Source organism: Nannospalax galili, unplaced genomic scaffold (assembly GCF_000622305.1).
Source record: "Nannospalax galili isolate Female #2095 unplaced genomic scaffold, S.galili_v1.0 scaffold233, whole genome shotgun sequence".
NCBI classification, from domain to species: Eukaryota; Metazoa; Chordata; class Mammalia; order Rodentia; family Spalacidae; genus Nannospalax; species Nannospalax galili.
In genome coordinates this window covers 300,537-320,013 of record NW_008333818.1, presented here as the reverse complement: position 1 = coordinate 320,013, position 19,477 = coordinate 300,537, and the positions used below count along the sequence as shown (strand labels likewise).

Genomic DNA, 19,477 nt, shown 5'->3' with positions numbered 1-19,477 from the left:
TTAATAATCGTGAACAAGGGCTCTTGCATTTGTATTTTGTACTGAGTGCTCTTCTGCTCTGATTATTCACAAAGTTCCCCCCTAGGCTATGCAATGGGAACTTTGGCTTCCCCACCTCCTGCATTAGAGGGGGACTATGGTAGTCTTTGCGTTCAGCTGACTTCTGGACTCTCGTCTACGGAGGGGCAGTGCGGTCAAGGGATAGGAGGGACAAGGGCTTTGTATCGTAACCTCAGATAGGGAGTGAACTCTGGAATCCAGCCCTGGCCACTCTGGGCTGGTCAGCGCCACATAGCTCAACTGGGACTGAGAGGTTAGTGGGGCAGGACAGAGTCTGACTTCTCCTTTTGCAAGACTATCCTGGGAGTACTGTGGGATAAAAAGCTTCTTTAACTAGAAAATTCCTAGCTCCTGGAGACACCGAAGACTGGGGACTGAAGGACATCAGTGGAACCAGTTATCAATCTATTTCCTTTCCTTTCCCTGTGGCCCCCAAATTGCCAGACCCTGTGTTTACCTTTGGATCTAAAACTTCCTTGTCTATTAAGACTGGCTTGGGCTTTATCTCCTATTTCATTCAGATCCAGACAGAGATAGATACAAAGATTAACTCAGAGGGGTTCTGTAGGTCAATTGTCTCAACCCACTGCGAAGCCCAAGACTTGCTCCTCTTGGTTATGAACAAAATATTTAGTCTTATGTCTAAGCGTTAGGTACAGCAGGAAGGATGGGCCCATGGCAACCTCACACTCTCTGTCCTCAGATGAGATGTGGCTCTACACTGCTCAAAAAGTGGTCATAACTCGAGTTAGGGCAAATACAAGAGTCCACATCTTGGTTTTTGGCATCTATAAATTTTAACCAATTAATATCACAGAATTTGTAAGATCTAAAGCTGATTCAAGCCTTCCTTCATTTTTCTGGTCACTAAATGCCACTTGACTAAAAAGAAGAGATCCAACCAGCATGAGAGCCTGGGGAACTGACAGAAATAGCCCCTCCTCAGGACACTAGATAGGCTGACCAGGCTCCAGTGGATAGACTCACACCAAGGGACATTTGGGGACACAAACTTGGCTCAATAAGCCTTTATATACATGATAGAATACATGAAAATTGGGGGGGGGCTATGGGTGGGGCAGGTAGGAGAGGGGGTCTAAATATGATCAAGATGTATGATTTTTTTCAAAAAAATCAATAGGAAATGTGAGAAATGGAAAACGAACCCCAATATTCACTGCAGCATTACATTAATTAAAAAGTGAAAATGCCCCATTGGCTGGTGAATGAACAAATAAAACGTGGTGTAGTCATACAATGAAATATCATTCAGTCATAAGAATTGTGTACCTACATATACTGTAGCATAAACGAGACTTAAAATCATAATAAGTGCAAAAATCCAGTCATAAGTGACACACACTGCATAATTTCATTTATATGAACATAGCTGTTGCCAGGGAAGAGGATATGGGGGATGACTGACCAGGCTCCGGGATGGTTTGGGGGCTGTTGAAAGAGTTCTGGAGTTACATAATGGTGATATATAAACAAATTCTTGCAAGGTTTATTTTTTATTATTTAAAAAAATTACTTGTTGTTTTGCTTTGCTTTTTGAGACAGGATCTCTCTATAGTCCCAGGGATCCTGAAATTTTTCATGTACACCAGGCTGGCCTCGATCTCACAGAGATCGACCTGCCTCTGCCTCCTGAGTGCTTGGATTAAAGGCATGCACTACCACACCTGGATTATTTTTCTATTTTATGTATACATGTGTATGCCTGAGTGTATGTATGTGAACCACATGCATGTAAGAGTTCTCAGAGGCTGAAGAGAGTGTCAGATCCCCTGGAACTGGAGTTGCAGTTGTGAGCAGCTCCATGTGGGTGCTAGGAACTGAACCTAGGTCCTCTGCAAGAGCATCAAACACTCTTAACTGCTGAGCTACTTCTTCAGCTCTCCAAATTTTAATATATTGAAAATTCTTGAATTGTGGGTTAGTGAGACAGCTCAGCAAGTAAAGGCACCTGCCCCAAAGCCTGATTACCTGAGCTTGATCCCTAGGACCCACACGATGGAAGGAGAGAAACAACTCCTGTAAATTGTCCTCTGGTTGCTACATGTGCACTCTGTCATGCAAAATCAATTAATTAGTTAATATAAAAAGAGAGAAATGGCCCCTTCTCTTTGTCTGTCTCCTATGCTCATGACACATTTATAGAGCCTAGATGAAGTCCATCAGGCCTGACATCCTCTTTTGTCACAGAGACACTCTGACCACCTACTACTGACTTTAGTTTCTCCTCTCTCAGGAACTATCCCTCTGTTAACTCCATCCTTACAGCTAAGCCAAAGGCCACACACGAACCTCCCTGTATGGGAGGAATTAGAGTGAGAAGAATCCCACGGGCAGCCTGGGAAGCCTGATGACAAGCGTTTGTCCTAGTCGCCTATCATCCCCTGAGTCTAGCAAACAACTGAAGGATGGCAAAGTGGGCTTGCTAATGAGTCTAGCAAACAACTGAAGGATGGCAAAGTGGGCTTGCTAATGTGAGAGTCGTGTGTGTATTAGAGAATGCCTCTGCCTCTTCTGCTTGTGGCCTCTCTGTCATGGTCCCCACCTGACTTGTGTTCATTCTTCTCCAGGATTTGGGAGTCTCCACTGCTTAGAGCAGCCAAGGAAAATGATCTGTGTACCCTTAAGAGACTTCAGCTGGACCAGAACTGTGACTTCCAACAAAGAGGTGAGATCAGACTTAAGGGGAGCCAGGTGGGCTTTGGAAAGGGCTGATTTCAGAGTCTACTGAGATGCCTCTGGAGACAGGAACATTTTCCTTGAAGTAATATACCAAGAATTTGGTATTTTTTCCTTATTTCACTCCAGGAGCCCTGGGGGAGACGGCTCTGCATGTAGCAGCCCTCTATGACAACCTGGAGGCTTCTATGGTGCTGATGGAGGCTGCTCCTAATCTGGTTACAGAGCCCATTCTGTGTGAGCCATTTGTAGGTGAGGGGACTTTTCAGTAATGCAAGGAGGAAACAGATGTGGGTGGGCTACCATTTCTAAAATGGATATATGTAGGATAGGTTCAGGGACCTGATAGAGAATTCTCATGTGTTGGGAGAAATATGAGGTCAGATTTGACTTTTAGCATACATGGTTTCCTTTAGCTGTTTTGTATGTATGGTCAGTCTTATGGTCCCTGAGGCCATGGCTCCATATCTCTCTCTCCCATAGCAACACTAGGCTGATTATATTTATAGCAATCCCTTAATAGATGTAGGATAGAGATACTGATCCAGGAACCTGAGAGATTAACTATCTTCAGTTCCTGGCTACTGCGGAGCCTAGACCAGAAGTTTATATGAAGAACTGTCAAGGACCTTCTGTAAGGGACTCTGGAGTGGTTGTGGCCCAGAAAGAACTGTGTGTGACTCACAGCTCTCTCTGGGATAGGTCAGACTGCACTGCACATTGCAGTTATGAATCAGAATGTAAACCTGGTACGCACTCTGCTTGCGCGTGAGGCCAGTGTCTCAGCCAGAGCTACAGGTTCTGCCTTCCACCACAGTCCCCACAACCTCATCTACTATGGTAAGATGGGCCACTTTGGAAGGAACGGAGGTGGAGAGCAGTTCAGGGGCAAAAAGAGGGTGGACTAAGAAGGACCCTGCCCTCAGTTCCACCTGCTGGGAAGGGAAGAGGGGCAGCCCTTCTAGTACTTAGAGGCAGAGGTCAGTTCCCTCTTCAACACTTGGCACTGTCCTTTCCTCTACTGAGCAAGTGCTCCCAAGCCCCAAGCTGAGATATGGGAGGAGGAGATATGTAGGGATGAAGGGTGAGCACTCCTCTCATCTTCTGATCCTGCTATCTCCTGCCATGGATCTCTTTGTGTCTTCAGGAGAATACCCTTTGTCCTTTGCTGCCTGTGTGGGCAGTGAGGAGATTGTGAGACTGCTCATTGAACATGGAGCTGACATCCGGGCGCAGGACTCCCTGGGTAAGAGCTGGGATGCTACGGGTGTGCTAGATTCTCTCTCTCTCTCTCTCTCTCTCTCTCTCTCTCTCTCGTGTGTGTGTGTGTGTGTGTGTGTGTGTGTGTGTCCATGCACATGTGAGCTGGGATAGGGAATGGGACCCACAGAGACTTTAGACCTATGACCAAATAGCAGCCTGTTTCCTCCCCAGGAAACACAGTCCTGCACATCCTCATTCTGCAGCCCAATAAAACCTTTGCCTGCCAGATGTACAACTTGCTGCTGTCCTATGATGGAGGGGACCACCTGAAGTCCCTGGAACTTGTTCCCAACCATGAGGGACTCACCCCCTTCAAGATGGCTGGTGTGGAAGGCAACACCGTGGTGAGGCCTCAGCCCTAAGATGTCCCTTTGATGACCTTTCTCTTCCCTCATCATTAGTATGAACGATTGACTTTGTACATAGGTGTTCTCCTAGACCAACTTCTTGCATTGACCATCCATGCTTTGCTGTGTTTCCTTAGATGTTTCAACACCTGATGCAGAAGCGGAAGCATATTCAGTGGTCATATGGGCCCCTGACATCCACCCTCTACGACCTCACGGAGATAGACTCCTGGGGAGAGGAGCTGTCCTTTCTGGAACTTGTGGTTTCCTCCAAGAAGCGGGAGGTATGAATTTCTCTGAGGGTCCAGGCCCCTGAGCCATAAAGCATGTCAGATTGTTAACACTAGTGAACAGAAGAAAGACTGAACAGCCAGTTTGTGTGATCCTGGAACAATCTAGGAAATACATATGCTTTGAGCAAGTTTTCAAGGAATAAAAACCCCAAGCCCACTCTGTGGATTTTGCTACCATACCTCCTTGATATTTTATATCAAGTATTGGCAGTTGTCAATATTCTCCTCTGGGTTTTACTTAACTTGTGTCAGCCACTTTTCTCCTCCCTGACGCGGCATGTCTAGCCTCATTATATTGTCATATTCCTTGCAGTTGTCACTCTTTGTTCCATCTGAGGAACAGGCCCTCTCCATCTTATGGCAAAAATCAACTGGTTGGTTGGTCTCCTTCACATCCTGTCCTAGATTGTTATGCTTGCCAGGAAGCCTTCCTCTCTCCCTCCAGCCTCAATGGGAAAGGTGTTCTCTGCCAATGGCTCATCCTTTTTGCTTTGCTTTGCCTCTGCCTCTTCCTAGTTTCCCAGATGCCTCAGCGAGTCATCATCCTCTCTCATTTGCATCCTGCTCTTTACTTCTTTGAGACCGTCATCCCATCTGGCTTAGATTATTGCCACATCCTCCTACCTCCTGTACTGCTTTTCTTCAGTCTAACAATACACCTAGAGGAAACTGGACTATTCCTTGCTTGGATTTCCTAATTGCTTCTCAATGCATTCAGGAAAAGAAATCAAATTCTCTCCCTTGGTATCCACAGGGCACCTGCACAGTGATCTTTGCTTTTGTTTATTTCACCCATACAACCTTCACCAACCACAACAGATTCCCCCATATTCCCAACCATGTCTCATCTGCAAATGGGAAATGGTTTCTCAGCCTTCCTACCCTATCTAGTCACTGTTGTTACCTTGTGTAGTGATCTTTCCTGACTTTCACTCACTATCATCTGTTAAAACCTCAGTGGAAAGGTATGCACTGTGCTTATTTCTGTAGGCCTTTCTCTGTAGTACTAGTGTAAAGACCAGCATATAATAGAAATTACTAACTGCCTGTCAAAGAAATGAATGTTTGAATGATTGCAGTAACAGCTACTGTCTTGCCCCTCTGGAACACACTGGAAAACTCAACATTGCTCACCATATTTGTTACCCTACATCTACTCTCCTTCCATGGCAGGCGCGTCAGATCCTAGAACAGACCCCAGTGAAAGAGCTGGTGAGCCTGAAGTGGAAGAAATATGGGCGACCCTACTTCTGTCTCTTGGGCGCCTTATACATTCTCTACATGATCTGCTTCACCACATGCTGCGTCTACCGCCCCCTCAAGTTCTGTGATGGCAACTCCACAAATTCTCAAGATAGCATCATCATGGAGGAGAAACCACTACAGGTAATTATTCTCAAAAGGGATAAAAAGGAATCGTAGGAGAGGATGATAGTGCTGTAGACCATATTGATGCTGTCCAGAAAAGACACTATCGATAGGTTCCAGAAGGTGCAGATTCCTAGTCACTGGGGTGGCAGACCCCAGTGAAAGAGCTGGTGAGCCTGAAGTGGAAGAAATATGGGCGACCCTACTTCTTTCTCTTGGGCGCCTTATACATTCTCTACATGATCTGCTTCACCACATGCTGCGTCTACCGCCCCCTCAAGTTCTGTGATGGCAACTCCACAAATTCTCAAGATAGCATCATCATGGAGGAGAAACCACTACAGGTAATTATTCTCAAAAGGGATAAAAAGGAATCGTAGGAGAGGATGATAGTGCTGTAGACCATATTGATGCTGTCCAGAAAAGACACTATCGATAGGTTCCAGAAGGTGCAGGTTCCTAGTCACTGGGGTGGGAATTAGGTGTGATACAGGAGGCCATAGATGGAACCTCATGGGTAAAGATATTTGTCCTGGAACTATGAGTTTTCTCATAACGCTTTGTAAAAGAGCACTTGGTGTTAGTAGTCTTGTACATTTATGAAGTTCCATGCAATTCACGTAGAATCAACTCTTCTTTGTAGTCCGTTGTCTGACCATCTGTTGGAGATTCTGAAGAAAGATGTTTGAAATGGGTAGCAGATGATGAATCACTTCTGAGGTCTTCTTACTGCTATGCGACTCCATTCTGCAGAGGTCTGGGATAGTAAGAACGGCTGAGTAGAGGTGTGGAGTAGATGTAAAATGATGCCAAAGGGAGCAAGTCCTCTGTTGGTTGTAAGCAAATGAGCAGATTCTAATGAATAGCTTTGAACAGATATATTCAACTAGTACAGTATCATTTGAGGGAGTAATTTATGGAATACTAAAAGACTTATTCTAGTGGTTAAACATAGTCTTAAAGAAATACAGACGTAATGGCAGAAGGAAATGAAAAGGAAAGAATCTGCACGGGAAGTAAGAGCTAGGTGACTGGAGATCTATGTCCTATGTAGGACAGAACAGCCAGGGAAAGAATTCAGTGTGGATAAAGAGGGAGTGGCCTTGTTGGAACAAAAGGATAAAGTTTATTTAATTAAGAAGCAAAAACGTTGAGTTACTTGAGTTAGAACAAGGCCATAGGCAGAGAATAGGGACAAGAACTCCCCAAACCAGGTAAAGGTCCATGTTCCCATTTTGAGTCTCTTTTATAGTCTCTCTCTCACCTCTCTTTCCTCCCCTTCTTCCTCACTCTCTTTCTTTTCCAAATATATATATGTAGAGTATATGATATATAAGATATATGATTTTTATATAGTCTTACTACATAGAACATATATGTATATATGATATATGCATAATTAATGACTTTAAGATACCTCATTATTCAGCCATAAAAGTCATTCTGAAAAAGAGGTGAGAGAGAGAGAAAAAGAGAGATTGCTCTCTCACAAAGCACAAAGTAGAGGATGATACCACCAGCATATCAGAGGTAGACACAGGTACTCAGAGGAAATTAGTTTCCATGGATACCAGCCTGGGCGTGAAAGTTCAGGCCACATAAAGGCAATAATGTCATTTAGGAGATTATGATGACATTAAACCATTAGGAGGGCAGAGGAATGTCTAGTAATGGACACAACCATGTACAAGCTGAGCATAGACAGACTTTCCATTCGCTTTGGCCTTGTATCCTCCAATGTATTCCTCCCTAATCTTTGCCTCACACCTACACTGGAGATATTACACACCAACAATCTGTGGATAGTGTTCTGCCCTATCTACAGTTGAGTGGTGCTGAGCAATTAATTATTACTAAGTCTCAAAGGTGTCTTTTTCATTGAGGCAGGACTAATTATCTGTAAACACATTTCTTTAACCCAAATAATCTAAATTAGGTTTAAAAGATCCCTTTCCTTTGTCTCAGGACCAAGAAAAGCCCAAGTGCAGCTAAGTGCCCCACTCACCCATCCTTTTTCTCTCTTAGTCCTTTCTTTCTTCTTAACACCCTTACTCCTTTGCTTTTTGCTTAAGGCGGTCATTCTGAACAAGACAGAGATGCTTGACATTAAATATTCTTCTCTTGGGGTGGGGCAGGGAGTAAGAGGATTAAGAACACACAGTAAGGAATTTAGATACTAAACAACACATGATAGATCCCTATTCTTTGGAGTTAATTTTTAAACATTGGTTCTGAGTTTGTGGAATATTCAGAGTTCTTTATGTAGCAATAAGACAGTTTGGAGAAGACAACAAACTCCCAAACTTAGCACAGTTTGAAAGATTCTGCTTTCATATTGCACCTCTTCTTTGATAATAGGAAATTCTCTTTGTACTACTTTTTATTATTTAAAAGTCTCAGAAATATAATAGCACACAAATATGGAGTCTCATCTTGAATGCAGTTGATGACCATTTAGTTACCCTGGGGAGTTTCTACCTAAATAAATGGATACTTTAATAGTCAACGAAATTAATAGCACTGGAGGCACAGGGCTTCCAGTTCTTCTGAGACTGCCTTTGTGGATCTTTTAGAGTCTGTGCAAACCAGTGGACTCCATGACCTTGAAGAACTCTTCTTCACTTATGGGATTTTATGAGAACAGCCCCATAGCGGCCTGCCAGGACATTTGGGATGAAGGAAAACAAAATCCTCTATTTGCATGAGGCAGCATAAAGTACACAAAAGCTGTCCCATGTAAGGCTGTGTTATCTCTATTCAAATTTGGGGGCATCATGGTGACTCTATGATGCTCTGTTGTTCAGCCACAAAAATCAGGTTTGTCTAGGGTTTTGCAGGAGCTCTATTAAATAGACTTTAATTTCCTCCTTCATGCAGTTTCTGGTTGGTTTAGGCAGATCAACATGAACTGTAGTCAGGTTCTTAGGTTTCCAAGTCACTGAAAAGCTCAAAGTCAGGGAGTCATGCCCCTTGGATTTTAGTACTAACTCTGAAGCTAGTGTGAAACTTTGTTAAGTCCCAGTCCTTTCTAGATCTGTGGATTTTACCCAAGACTCTGTGTCAGAGACTTAGGAAACTCATAAAAAGGCAAATTCATATGCAGCATCCCAGATGTAAGAAAAAGTCGGAATGTGTGAATTAGAGGTCTGGCTATTGGTATTTTGAAGAAACTCAAGAGTGACTCTGATATTCAGGTAAGGTTGAAACCTATCAGATTCTGTTCTTGAGATTTACTCAGAATTAGCTTTCTAGTCATAAACCATGCTGGTCATTTAGTTTCCCGGTGTGCTATTTGGCATACTGACTAATGCCATTCATCACAACTGGGCATAGTGGTGCATGCCATTAATTCACTACCATAGTGGTGCATGCCATTAATTTCAAGTACCACACTAGCCAGAGCTACATAGCAATATCCTGTTTTTCTCTTAGAAAGATTCCCTCAAGCTCTCCTTTGCACTTTTGTTTCCTAGAGATATTTCACTGTTTCATTCATTAAACAAATAGTATTAAACACTATTATGGGTGATGGAAATTTAACAACCATGAGCAAAATGAATTGTAGATACCAATCTGACCTAAGAGTTTATAGGCTGATGTGCATTAACTGAATGAGCATATGACAGATGTTTCATTAAAAATTGTTTATCATTAACATTCTCCCCTTTGTGAGAAAAAGGGCAACATGCTAATATAGAGTATGGTGAGGGTCGGGTTCCTTTGTGGGACAGAGAAGGATTCTGAGGAATCCTATTCTCTGATCTGAGATGTGGGGGAGCTATAGATAAAAGAATTTTAGACAGAGGACCTGTGTGTTCAAAGAGTCTGGGGTAGGGAAAGCCTCCGCAAAGTCTAGGAAGTAAAGGTTTGACTAGAACACAAAGAACTGAGGCAATTCCCACATTGTAGGGCTTTCCAGGCTATGATTATACTCTACCCTCAAAGTAGCAAAATGCTCAGAGTTTTAAGAGAGGAAAGAGTCTGGTCAGACTAGTCCGGAACTCTATCTAGTCTATGGTAGCCTCTGACTCTTGACAGTCCTCCTATCTCAGCCTCCTGAGTGGCGGGACTGCAGATGTGTGCCCCCACTCCTGGTTATAATGACAGATATTAATCGAAACCCTCATGAAAAAGAGTGTACCAGCTGCACAACAGACTTAAGGGACCAAGAAGATATGGAAGATCAACCAAGTGTGTATTTCAGGTTATCAAGCAGGAGATTAATGGTGTATTAGTATAGTGATGTCATGGGAGATAATAGGAAAGAGTTGGGATCAGGAGACATACTGACGGTAAAATCATCATTTCTGTGTGACAGACTAGATGTGGAGAGTGAGGGAGAGACAGTTCTAGGAATTACTTAGTTTTTCATCCAATTTAATTCATCTTCTGCCTAGCACAGCCAGTGGGATGATGTCACACATGATTTCCCTCATAAATTCTTCACAACCCAGAATACCATATCTATTTGAAAACCTAAATGATGTCCAATTCTGTACAACTCTTTGTTCAAGGATTCTAACCAACTCCTTGTAGAGCAATGCACAGCAAATTAAAGACAAGGAAAGGGATGAAGAGAAACAGCAGCCCAGTTGGTAATAACAGTCTCTACTGAGTGCCTACTATGGGCACTTTGCACACATTCATAAGACTTTGGAGAACCTGTAAGGCTGATGTTTCTGGCAGTCAGGCTGGGGGAAGACTGAAAGGCTGCATTTTTAACAAGCTACTTATGAAGATGATGTGATTTTGTAGACCACTTTTTGTATGGCAAAACATTAAATCATTTAATCCTCTTTTTATTAGTAAATAAAATTACTGTCATTGAAATAATGGTGAATATAAGGTCAAGAGATATTAAACACAGAGCTAGAGAGATGGCTCAGCAGTTAAGAGCACTGACTGCTCATGCGGAGGACCCGGGTTTGATTCCCAGCACCCACATGGTAGCTAATAACCGTCTGTAACTCCAGTTCTGAGGGAATCCGGCACTTTCCTCTGACCTCCATGGACATTGCACGACATGGGTACACTTACACACATGCAGACAATACACTCATACACATAAAATAAAAATAATAAATAAAATATTTTTTAAAAAGATGTATTAAACACGTTGACAAAGACATTTGGTCTGTGGAGTTCAGGTGTCTGTCACATAGAACCTTGAACCATACAACAAAGATATAAAATTTCTCCTTCCAGGGTCACATGCTAGATCTTAGCCTTCTTTTCATAGCAGATCCATTACATGAGGAAATAATGTCTTCAGACTTTGAACTAGCCAGTGTCCACTCACCTCTATAATGCAGTACTTGCAAAGATAAGCAGGTCCTGAGTGATGGGTAGATCAAGTACCAAATACCTCTCATTCCCAGCTACTGAGCTCCTCTCTTTTCTCTAGTTTTCATAATCATCAGTATTATTTAATGTCCTTATTCCATTACATATACAGTAAATCATACAACCAAAGTCCGACTGCTCATCACTTGAAAGTTAATACTGAGGAGAGCTGAGGGAAAGAAAATCAGTTTTATTCAGGACCCCAGTACCCTTAGAAGATGAACGGCTAATCTCCTCAAAGACTTCTCTGGGGGTGCTCAGGTACATGACCAGTTTTTTGTTTAATCGAAGTTTTGCGAATTCCATACAATATACCTTGAGATTCTACCACACTGATTTTTTTCCTTTTCCCTTCTTGGGAAGCTCCATCCCAAGGCCCCAGGCTCACAGACTAACATAAGACATTTTTAGTTTGGTTTATGGTAGGGCATACGGTTTGACTTACAAAGAACCCATCATGGCCTTTCCTATGGCTTCCCCACAGTCTCTGTTAGCTTTCACACGAACCCCATGGGCCTGCGGTCTCCCTCCAGGTCTGTAAGTGCCCCATCTCACTTCCATGCTTGCAGGACACCCCAGCCATTTTTCCAGGCAGCTGTACACCTCCTCCTTTCTCTGTTTCAATCTCTTGCTACACTAGCTCATGCCAGCAGCAAGGGTGCCCTGCACTCCTGGTAGCTCACAAGTATTTTTTTGGGCTACAGATACCCTCCCCTTTATGCACCACTTGATAGCCCCCCCACCAGATTTCAATCGTTCAGTCAGTTCTCCAAAGAAATAGAACTGGTAGAATGAATATATATTCATTAGAGACTGATCAACTTATCTCACAGGATAGAGACTGAGTAGTCCAACAATGGCTGCACCACTCTGGAGAGGCTGAGAATCCGTAGTCACTCAGTCCATGAAGCTGGATGTCTCAGTAATCCCAGTTTTGTGCTGAAGGTCTGATGAATTCCAAAAGATCGGCTAGTCTTCAGTCTACAGCAGCAAGACAAACTCACCAGCGAGAGAGAAGGCAAGCAGCAAGAAGCAAAGCGCTCTCCTCTGCCGTGGCCTTTTATAAGACTGCCATCAGAAGGTAACACCCACATTTAGGGTGTGTCTTCCAGCTTCAGATGATCCAAATAAGAAGATCGCTCTCATTTCAGTTAATCCCAGATCCAGTCAAGTTAACACACAGGATTAGCCATCATATATGTTAAGGCTTGTCGAGTCAAGTTTGTGTCCCAAATGTCCCTCAGTGTGAGTCCATCCATTGAGCCTGCTTAATCTCTCTAGCATCACTCCCCTAAAGAAGAAAAACTTACCCTCTCCCTGTAGTCATGGATTTCCCATAGTTCCTCAGTTAAGGTTAAGGCTTCTTGCCCATTTCACTGCTTCTATGCTGGGTTTTTGTCTGGCTTGAACTTGGTATTGTGCACCCTGTCACCATTGCTCTAAGTTCATATGAACAACATCCCAACCACCTGGTAAACTTTGTTTCCTTGTGGTCACCCCTGGCTCTCACAGTCTTTCTGCCCCCTGTTCCACAATGGCCCAGACCTGGGTGTGTGAGGTTTAATATAGGAGTCCTATCTAGGGACACTCACTCTTCAGTCTTTTATTCTCTACACTTTGGCAAGTTGTGGCTTTCTGTGTTAACCACCATTTGTTGCATGAGTAAGCTTTTCTGGTGAGAACTGAGAGATGCATTAATATTCTGTCTTGTGTTCCATTATGTTCCCTGAACCTTAGGTATAGAGGTTACGTTGTAGATGTGTCACATAGGGGCTGAGCTTCTCTTATCCATCTGTTGCAAAAGGAAGCTTCTTTGATGAGTGGTAAGAGGTACACTTGTCTGTAAAGATGAGGATGGATATTTAGAATATGGTACGAGCTTATGTTCGTGTAGGGATTTGGTAAAAGTAGATTTTTCCTCTAGGATCTATGACCTTTCCAACCATGTGTATTTGGCTATGTTTATATTACCACAGGAGTTCCCTCCCATTGAGTGGGCCTTAATTCTAATTAGAGAGTTGTTGATTACTTCCAAGATAAAAGTGCCACTTCTGCACCAATAGAGCTAGTTTGCTGGGATAGTAATTGTTGTGTTTATTAGGTTTTACAGTTGGGTTGGACCATGTATTGGTTTTCTACCTTTAGAGGATAGAGGATAGTAGCAGCTTGCATACTATCCTCTGAACTATGAGAGCTAGTCTTCAGGGAAGAGGTTTCCTGGTCAGTTCCAGCTGGATTGCTTCAAGTCTATGTCTGAAGTGTGTCCTGATGTTCAAGATCTGGGAGGCACTCGAGGGCTGTGGAATGACCTTTGTTATTTTGGGTGTCTCTTGTACTCCCCTGACCAGCAACTTGAAGGCAGTTTTTTCCTGCCTTGTATTGTGTTTTTTGTTACATAACCTTCAGCTTTACACGTGTGTGTGTGTGTGTGTGTGTGTGTGCATGTGGTGTGCAACACACACACACTGTGTATTTCTTAGCAGGACTTCAATGCACTTCTCTCTGGTTTCTCACACAACCTAATTGTTATTTATGTCTTCTTTCACTCCCTCTGTATAACCCTCCCTCCTCCATCCTCAGTTAAGGTACCTCTAGTTCCCCCATTTTCCCCTTAATAACACCTCTCTCCTACTATCCCCTTCATTCAACTCCTTCCTCCCTTTTACTCACCATGATTCCTTTCCATTTTCCTGGATTCTGAAGTTACCTCAGGATATATACTCACATATAAGGATTTGGAGCTAAGATCCACAAATGACACAGAACGCATATTGCTTGTTTTTCATTTCTTAGCTATTGAAAAAAAAAAAAGCAGTAACAAACATGGCATTTCTGCAGCAGAATGAGCCCTTTGGGTATACGCCAAAGAGAAGCATAAATGGGTCATATGGTAGATTCATTTGCAGCTTGTTAAGAGTTCTCCACACTGATTTCCACATGGTTGCACCAGTTTGCATCCCCACCCACAGTCAATGAGGGTTCTCCTTCCCCTACATCCACTCCAGCATTTGTTGTCATTTTTTTTTATCTTAGCCATTCTGACTAGGGTAAGATAAAATCTTAAAGTGGTTTGGTTTGCCTTTCCCTAATACCTAAGGATGTTGAACACCATGTTTCTTAGTCATTTTTATTTCTTCTTTTGAGAGTTTTCTGTTCAGACTCAGCCCATTTTTTAAAATGGATCATTTGTTTTTGTGTTCTTTGTATATTCTGGATATTAATCCTCTGTCAGATATATAGCTGGTGAAGATTTTCTCCCACTCTGTGGGCTTCTACTTCTCTCGATCGGGTGTTTCCTTTATTGTACAGAAGATTTTTGGTTTAATGAGTACCATTTGTCAGCTCTTGACCTTAATTCCTCAGTGACAGATGTCAGATTTAGAAAGCCTTTCTCTGCACCTGTGTCTTATAGGGTACTGACAATGTTCTCTTCTAACAATTTCAGCAATTCCAGTTTTAATTGAGGGCTTTGATCTATTTGGATTTGTCTTTTGTACAGGAAGATAGATATGATTCTAATTTCATTTTTCTACATGTGGAGATCCAATTTTGCCAGTACCATTTGTTAAAGATGATGTGTTTCCTCCAGTGTGCGTTCCTGGCACCTCTGTATAATATCAGGTGGCTGAAATTGCATTGGCTCATGTTTTGGTCTTCTATTTGTTCTAATGGTCTACAAATCTACTTTTGTGTCAATACCATACTGTTTTATAACTATTACTCTGTAATATAGCTTGAGATCTCATTGATCTTTGTGCTCAGAATTGCTTTGGCTATCTGGGCCTTTTATGTTTCCATATGAATTTTATAATGAATTTTTCAATTTCTGTGAAGAATGTCATAGGGATTTTGATTAGGTTTGTGTTGAATCTGTAAATTGTTTTTTAATATTTTCAGAATATTGACTCCACCAATGCATGAACACAGGTGGTCTTTCCATCTCCTTCTGTCTTCCTCAATGTATTTCTTCAGAGATTTAAATTTTCTTTGAAGGAGTCTTCAATGACTTTGATTAGTTTATTCCTAGATAGTTTTTTGAGGCTATTGTGAATGGGAGGTTTCTGTGAATTCTTTCTCTGATTGCTTGTCGTTGGTATACACAAGGGCCACTGATTTTTGTAAATAGATTTTGTAAACTGCCACTTTACTGAAAGTATTGATCATTTCTAGAAGTTTTCTGATGGAATTTTTGGTATTTCTTATGTATAATATCACATCTTCTGAAAACAGGGATAGTTTGACCACTTCTCTTGTCTTATTTCTCTGACTAGAATTTCATGCAGTATATTGAACATGATTGGGGATAGTGGACAGTCTTGCTGGATCCCAATTTTAATGGGAATGCTTCCAGTTTTTCTCCATCTATAATGATGTTGGCTGTGGGTTTGTTGTATATGGCCTTAATTATGTTGCAGTATGTCCTCTCCAGTTCAATTTCCTCTAGGACTTTTACCATGAATGGGACTTTGTAAAAGACCTTTTTTGTGACTATTGAGATGATCATGTGATTTTTATATTTAAGTCTATTGTTTATATGATTTATTGTGTTTATTGACTTATGTATATGACCCATCCCTGCATCTCTGAAATAAAGCCAACTTGATCTTGGTTGGTGGTCTTTTTGATGTGAGTCTGTATGCGATTTGTATTTTGTTTAGAATTTTTGCGTCTATGTTCATTAGGGATATGGGCCTATAGTTTTCTTTTTTTGTTCTATCTTTTCCTGTTTTGGGTATTAGAGTAATGCTGACTTCATAGGAGAAGTTTGGAAGTTCTCCCTCTGTTTCTGTCTTCTTGAATAATTTAAGTAGAATTTATTCTAGATCTTTAAAGGTCTGGTAAAATTCTGCTGTGAATCCATCTGGATCTGGGGTTTTTTTTCAGTTAAGAAACTTTATAATAGTATTTTGATTTCCTTATTTGTAACGGATCTGTTTAAGCTGTTGATCTCTTCCTGGTTCAACTTGAATTGTTTTATTGAATTTAAAAATTCATCCATTTCTTTTAGATCTTTCTAATTCAATAGAGTATATGTTTTTTGTTTGTTGGTTGGTTGGTTGGTTGGTCTTTTTGAGACAGGGTCTCCCTGTAGCCCCAGCTGTCCTGGCTTCACTATGGACCAGGCTGGCCTTGAACTCACAGAGATCTGCCTGCCTCTGCCTCCCGAGTGCTGGGATTAAAGAGTATATGTTTTTAAAGTATTCTCTCATAATGTTCTGGATCTTTTTGGTGTCTCTTGTGATCATCCCCTTTCATCCCTGAATTGTTGATTTGCATTTTCTCTTTCTTTTCATTTATTTATTTTTTTGGTTAACTTGGCCAAGGGACTGTCTATCCTGCTTATCTTTCCATAGAGCCAGCTCTTTTTGATTCATTGATTATTTATATTGTTTTCTTTGTTTCTATTTCTTTGATTTCTGTACTTATTTTTATTCTTTCTTATTGTTGCTGAGTTTGTTTTTTGTTTATTCTTGCTTTCCTAGATTCTTGAATTGTATCATTAAGTCATTTATTTGTGTTCTTTCTGATTTTATAATGTAGGTAACTTAGAGCTATAAACTTCCCTCTCAGGACCACCTTTAAAGTGTCCCAGAGGTTTTCTTCTGTTGTGTTCTCATTTTCATTTAGTTCCACGAATACTTTCATTTCTTTCTTGATTTCTTCTTCAATCCATTCATCATTCAGGAATGTGTTGTTTAATCTCCATGAATTCATGTATTTACTAAAGCTTCTTTTACTGTTGATTTTAAGCTTTATTGCATTATGATCTGATAGAATACATAGAATTAGTTCAATTTTTTTGTATTTTCTGGAGTGTTTTTTTGTTGTTGTTTTGTTTTTTTGTCCATGGGCTGCTGAGTACAATGTGCATTCTTTGGTAGTTGGGTGGAATATTCTGTAGATGTCTGTTAAGTTCATTTGATGTATGATATCATTTGATCAAGTGTTTGTCAGTTTATCCTTTGTCTAGTTGACCTGTCTATTGGAAAAATTGAGATACTGAGGTCATCTACTATTACTGAGTTGGGGGTTAATCTGTGTTTTGAAGTCCTGTAGTGCTTATTTTATGAAATTGAGTGCACTAGAGTTTGGTGCATATATGTTCATGATGTTCATGCAATGTTTTCTTGGTTGATTGTTCCCTTAATCAGAATGAAGTGACCTTCTTTATCTATACAGATTAATTTTCATTTGATGTCTATTTTGTCAGATATTAGAATCACAATGCTGCTTGTTTCTTAGGGCAATTTGTTTGGAAATTTTTTTCACATCCTTCCATCCTAAGGTGGTGACTATCCTCAAAAGTAAGATGAGTTTCTTGTAGGCAACAAAAAGACAGAGTTTGTTTCTTTTTTAATATTTTATTTATTTTTATTTTATGTATATGAGTGTATTGCCTGCATGTATGTGAGTGCACCCGTGTCGTGCAATGCCACGGAGGTCAGAAGAGGCCTTCAGATTCCCCTAGAACTGGAGTTAAGGATGGTTCGTGGCTGTCATGTGGGTGCTGGGAATCGAACCCGGGTCCTCTGCAAAAGCAGTCAGTGCTCTTAACCACTGAGCCATCTCTCCAGCCCTGGATTTTGTTTTATAATCCATTCAACCAGGCTGTGTCTTTTGATTGGGAAGTTGAGGCCATTGATATTGAAAGCCATTGTTGAAAGATGTATATTGGTCACTGTCATTTATTGTCTGTTTGTGATGTTAGTTTGGGTTTCTATAACTATAGATCATTTGGTTTTTGTTTTTTGATTTTTTTTTCCGGTGGACTTTTGGGTATGGTCATTCCTTTCTTTAGTCTTTTGTATTGCTTTGAGTATTCTCTGTAGGGTTGGTTTGGTGGGCATGAATTCTTTCAGCTTATTTCTATAATGGAAAATTTTTCTTTCCCCTTCAACTATGATAGACAGTTTTGCTGGGTAAAGTATTCTGGTTTGGCATCTATGGTCATCTAGAACTTGGAATACTTTGCTCCAGACTCTTCTGGCTCTTATAGTTTGCAATGAAATGTCAGTTGTAATTCTGATGGGTTTTCCTTTATATGTGACTTGTTTTTCTCTTGCAGCGTTCAGTACCCTCTCTTTGTTCTGTACATTCATGCTTTTACTATGATGTGCCATGGGGAGTTTCTGTTCTGGTCCTTTCTATTTGATGTTCTATGTGCTTCTTATATCTGTATAGATATGACTTTCCTTAATTTAGGAAATTTTTCTCTTATAATCCTGTTGATCTGATCAATGACATTGACCTGGCATTCTTCTCCTTCCTCTATACAGATGATTTGGTCTTCTCATTGTGTTCCACATTTTCTGCATATTCCATTGCTGTTTTAATTTTTTTCATATTCTTTGCTTCAGTGGTCCGGTTCTTTGGCCTCATTATCCAGTCTTGATATTCTGTTTTCCATTTGATTCATTATTCTCATGAGGTTTTCTCCTGTCATTTCAATTGGCTTATTGGGTTTTTCAATTCCATCTTCATTTTGGCTTGAGTTTTCCTCAATATTTCTATCTCTTTTGTGAATTCAATTTTTAAAAAATTTTTTAATTTTTTTTATTTTGTGTGTATGAGTGAGTGTACTGCTTACATATGTATAAGTGCACTTGTGTTGTTCAGTCATGACTGGTCAGAGGAAGGCATTGGATTCCCTGGAGCTGGAGTTACAGACAGTTGTTAGCTGCCATGTAGGTGCTGGGAATCAAACCCTGGTCCTCCGCAAGAGTCAGTGCTCTTAACCACTGAGCCAGCTCTCCAACCCCATGAATTCACTTTTCAAATCTTGAATTGTCTTTGTCATGTCATTCAACCATATAGTTATGTTTTCTTGGGTTTTAATTAGGAATTTTTCTCTATCCTCTTTGAGTTCTTTAAGGGTTTTTTGTTTGTTTGTTTTTGTTTTTTTGTTTTGTTTTTTTTAATCATGTTTATATTTGTTCTTTTAAATTCTGTGTCTTGAGGTTTTTTCCCTGGGTAGTTCTCATTATAGAATACTTCTATAGGACTGGTGGGAATTTGGTGGGTTCTTCACTGGAAGAACCTAGTACTTGGGCAGGAGCTCTCCAGCAAGGCAAAGAGCCTTAGGCCCAAGCATAGGGATCAAATGGT

At 41.0% G+C, this 19,477-nt stretch overlaps 1 protein-coding gene across 2 annotated transcripts in view; it reads left to right on the top strand.

Annotated features, from left to right (window-relative positions):
- The window catches only part of LOC103730391 (transient receptor potential cation channel subfamily V member 5), a 33,655-nt gene that overhangs the window by 1,056 nt on the left and 13,122 nt on the right, over positions 1–19,477 (top strand). For both annotated transcript variants that reach the window (XM_008828611.2, XM_008828610.1), the window contains exons 2-8: positions 2,649–2,746; positions 2,887–3,009; positions 3,460–3,597; positions 3,905–4,003; positions 4,192–4,364; positions 4,505–4,651; positions 5,834–6,046. In XM_008828611.2, coding sequence (XP_008826833.1) covers positions 2,649–2,746; positions 2,887–3,009; positions 3,460–3,597; positions 3,905–4,003; positions 4,192–4,364; positions 4,505–4,651; positions 5,834–6,046 — 991 coding nt within the window. The remainder of the gene's footprint in view (positions 1–2,648; positions 2,747–2,886; positions 3,010–3,459; positions 3,598–3,904; positions 4,004–4,191; positions 4,365–4,504; positions 4,652–5,833; positions 6,047–19,477) is intronic.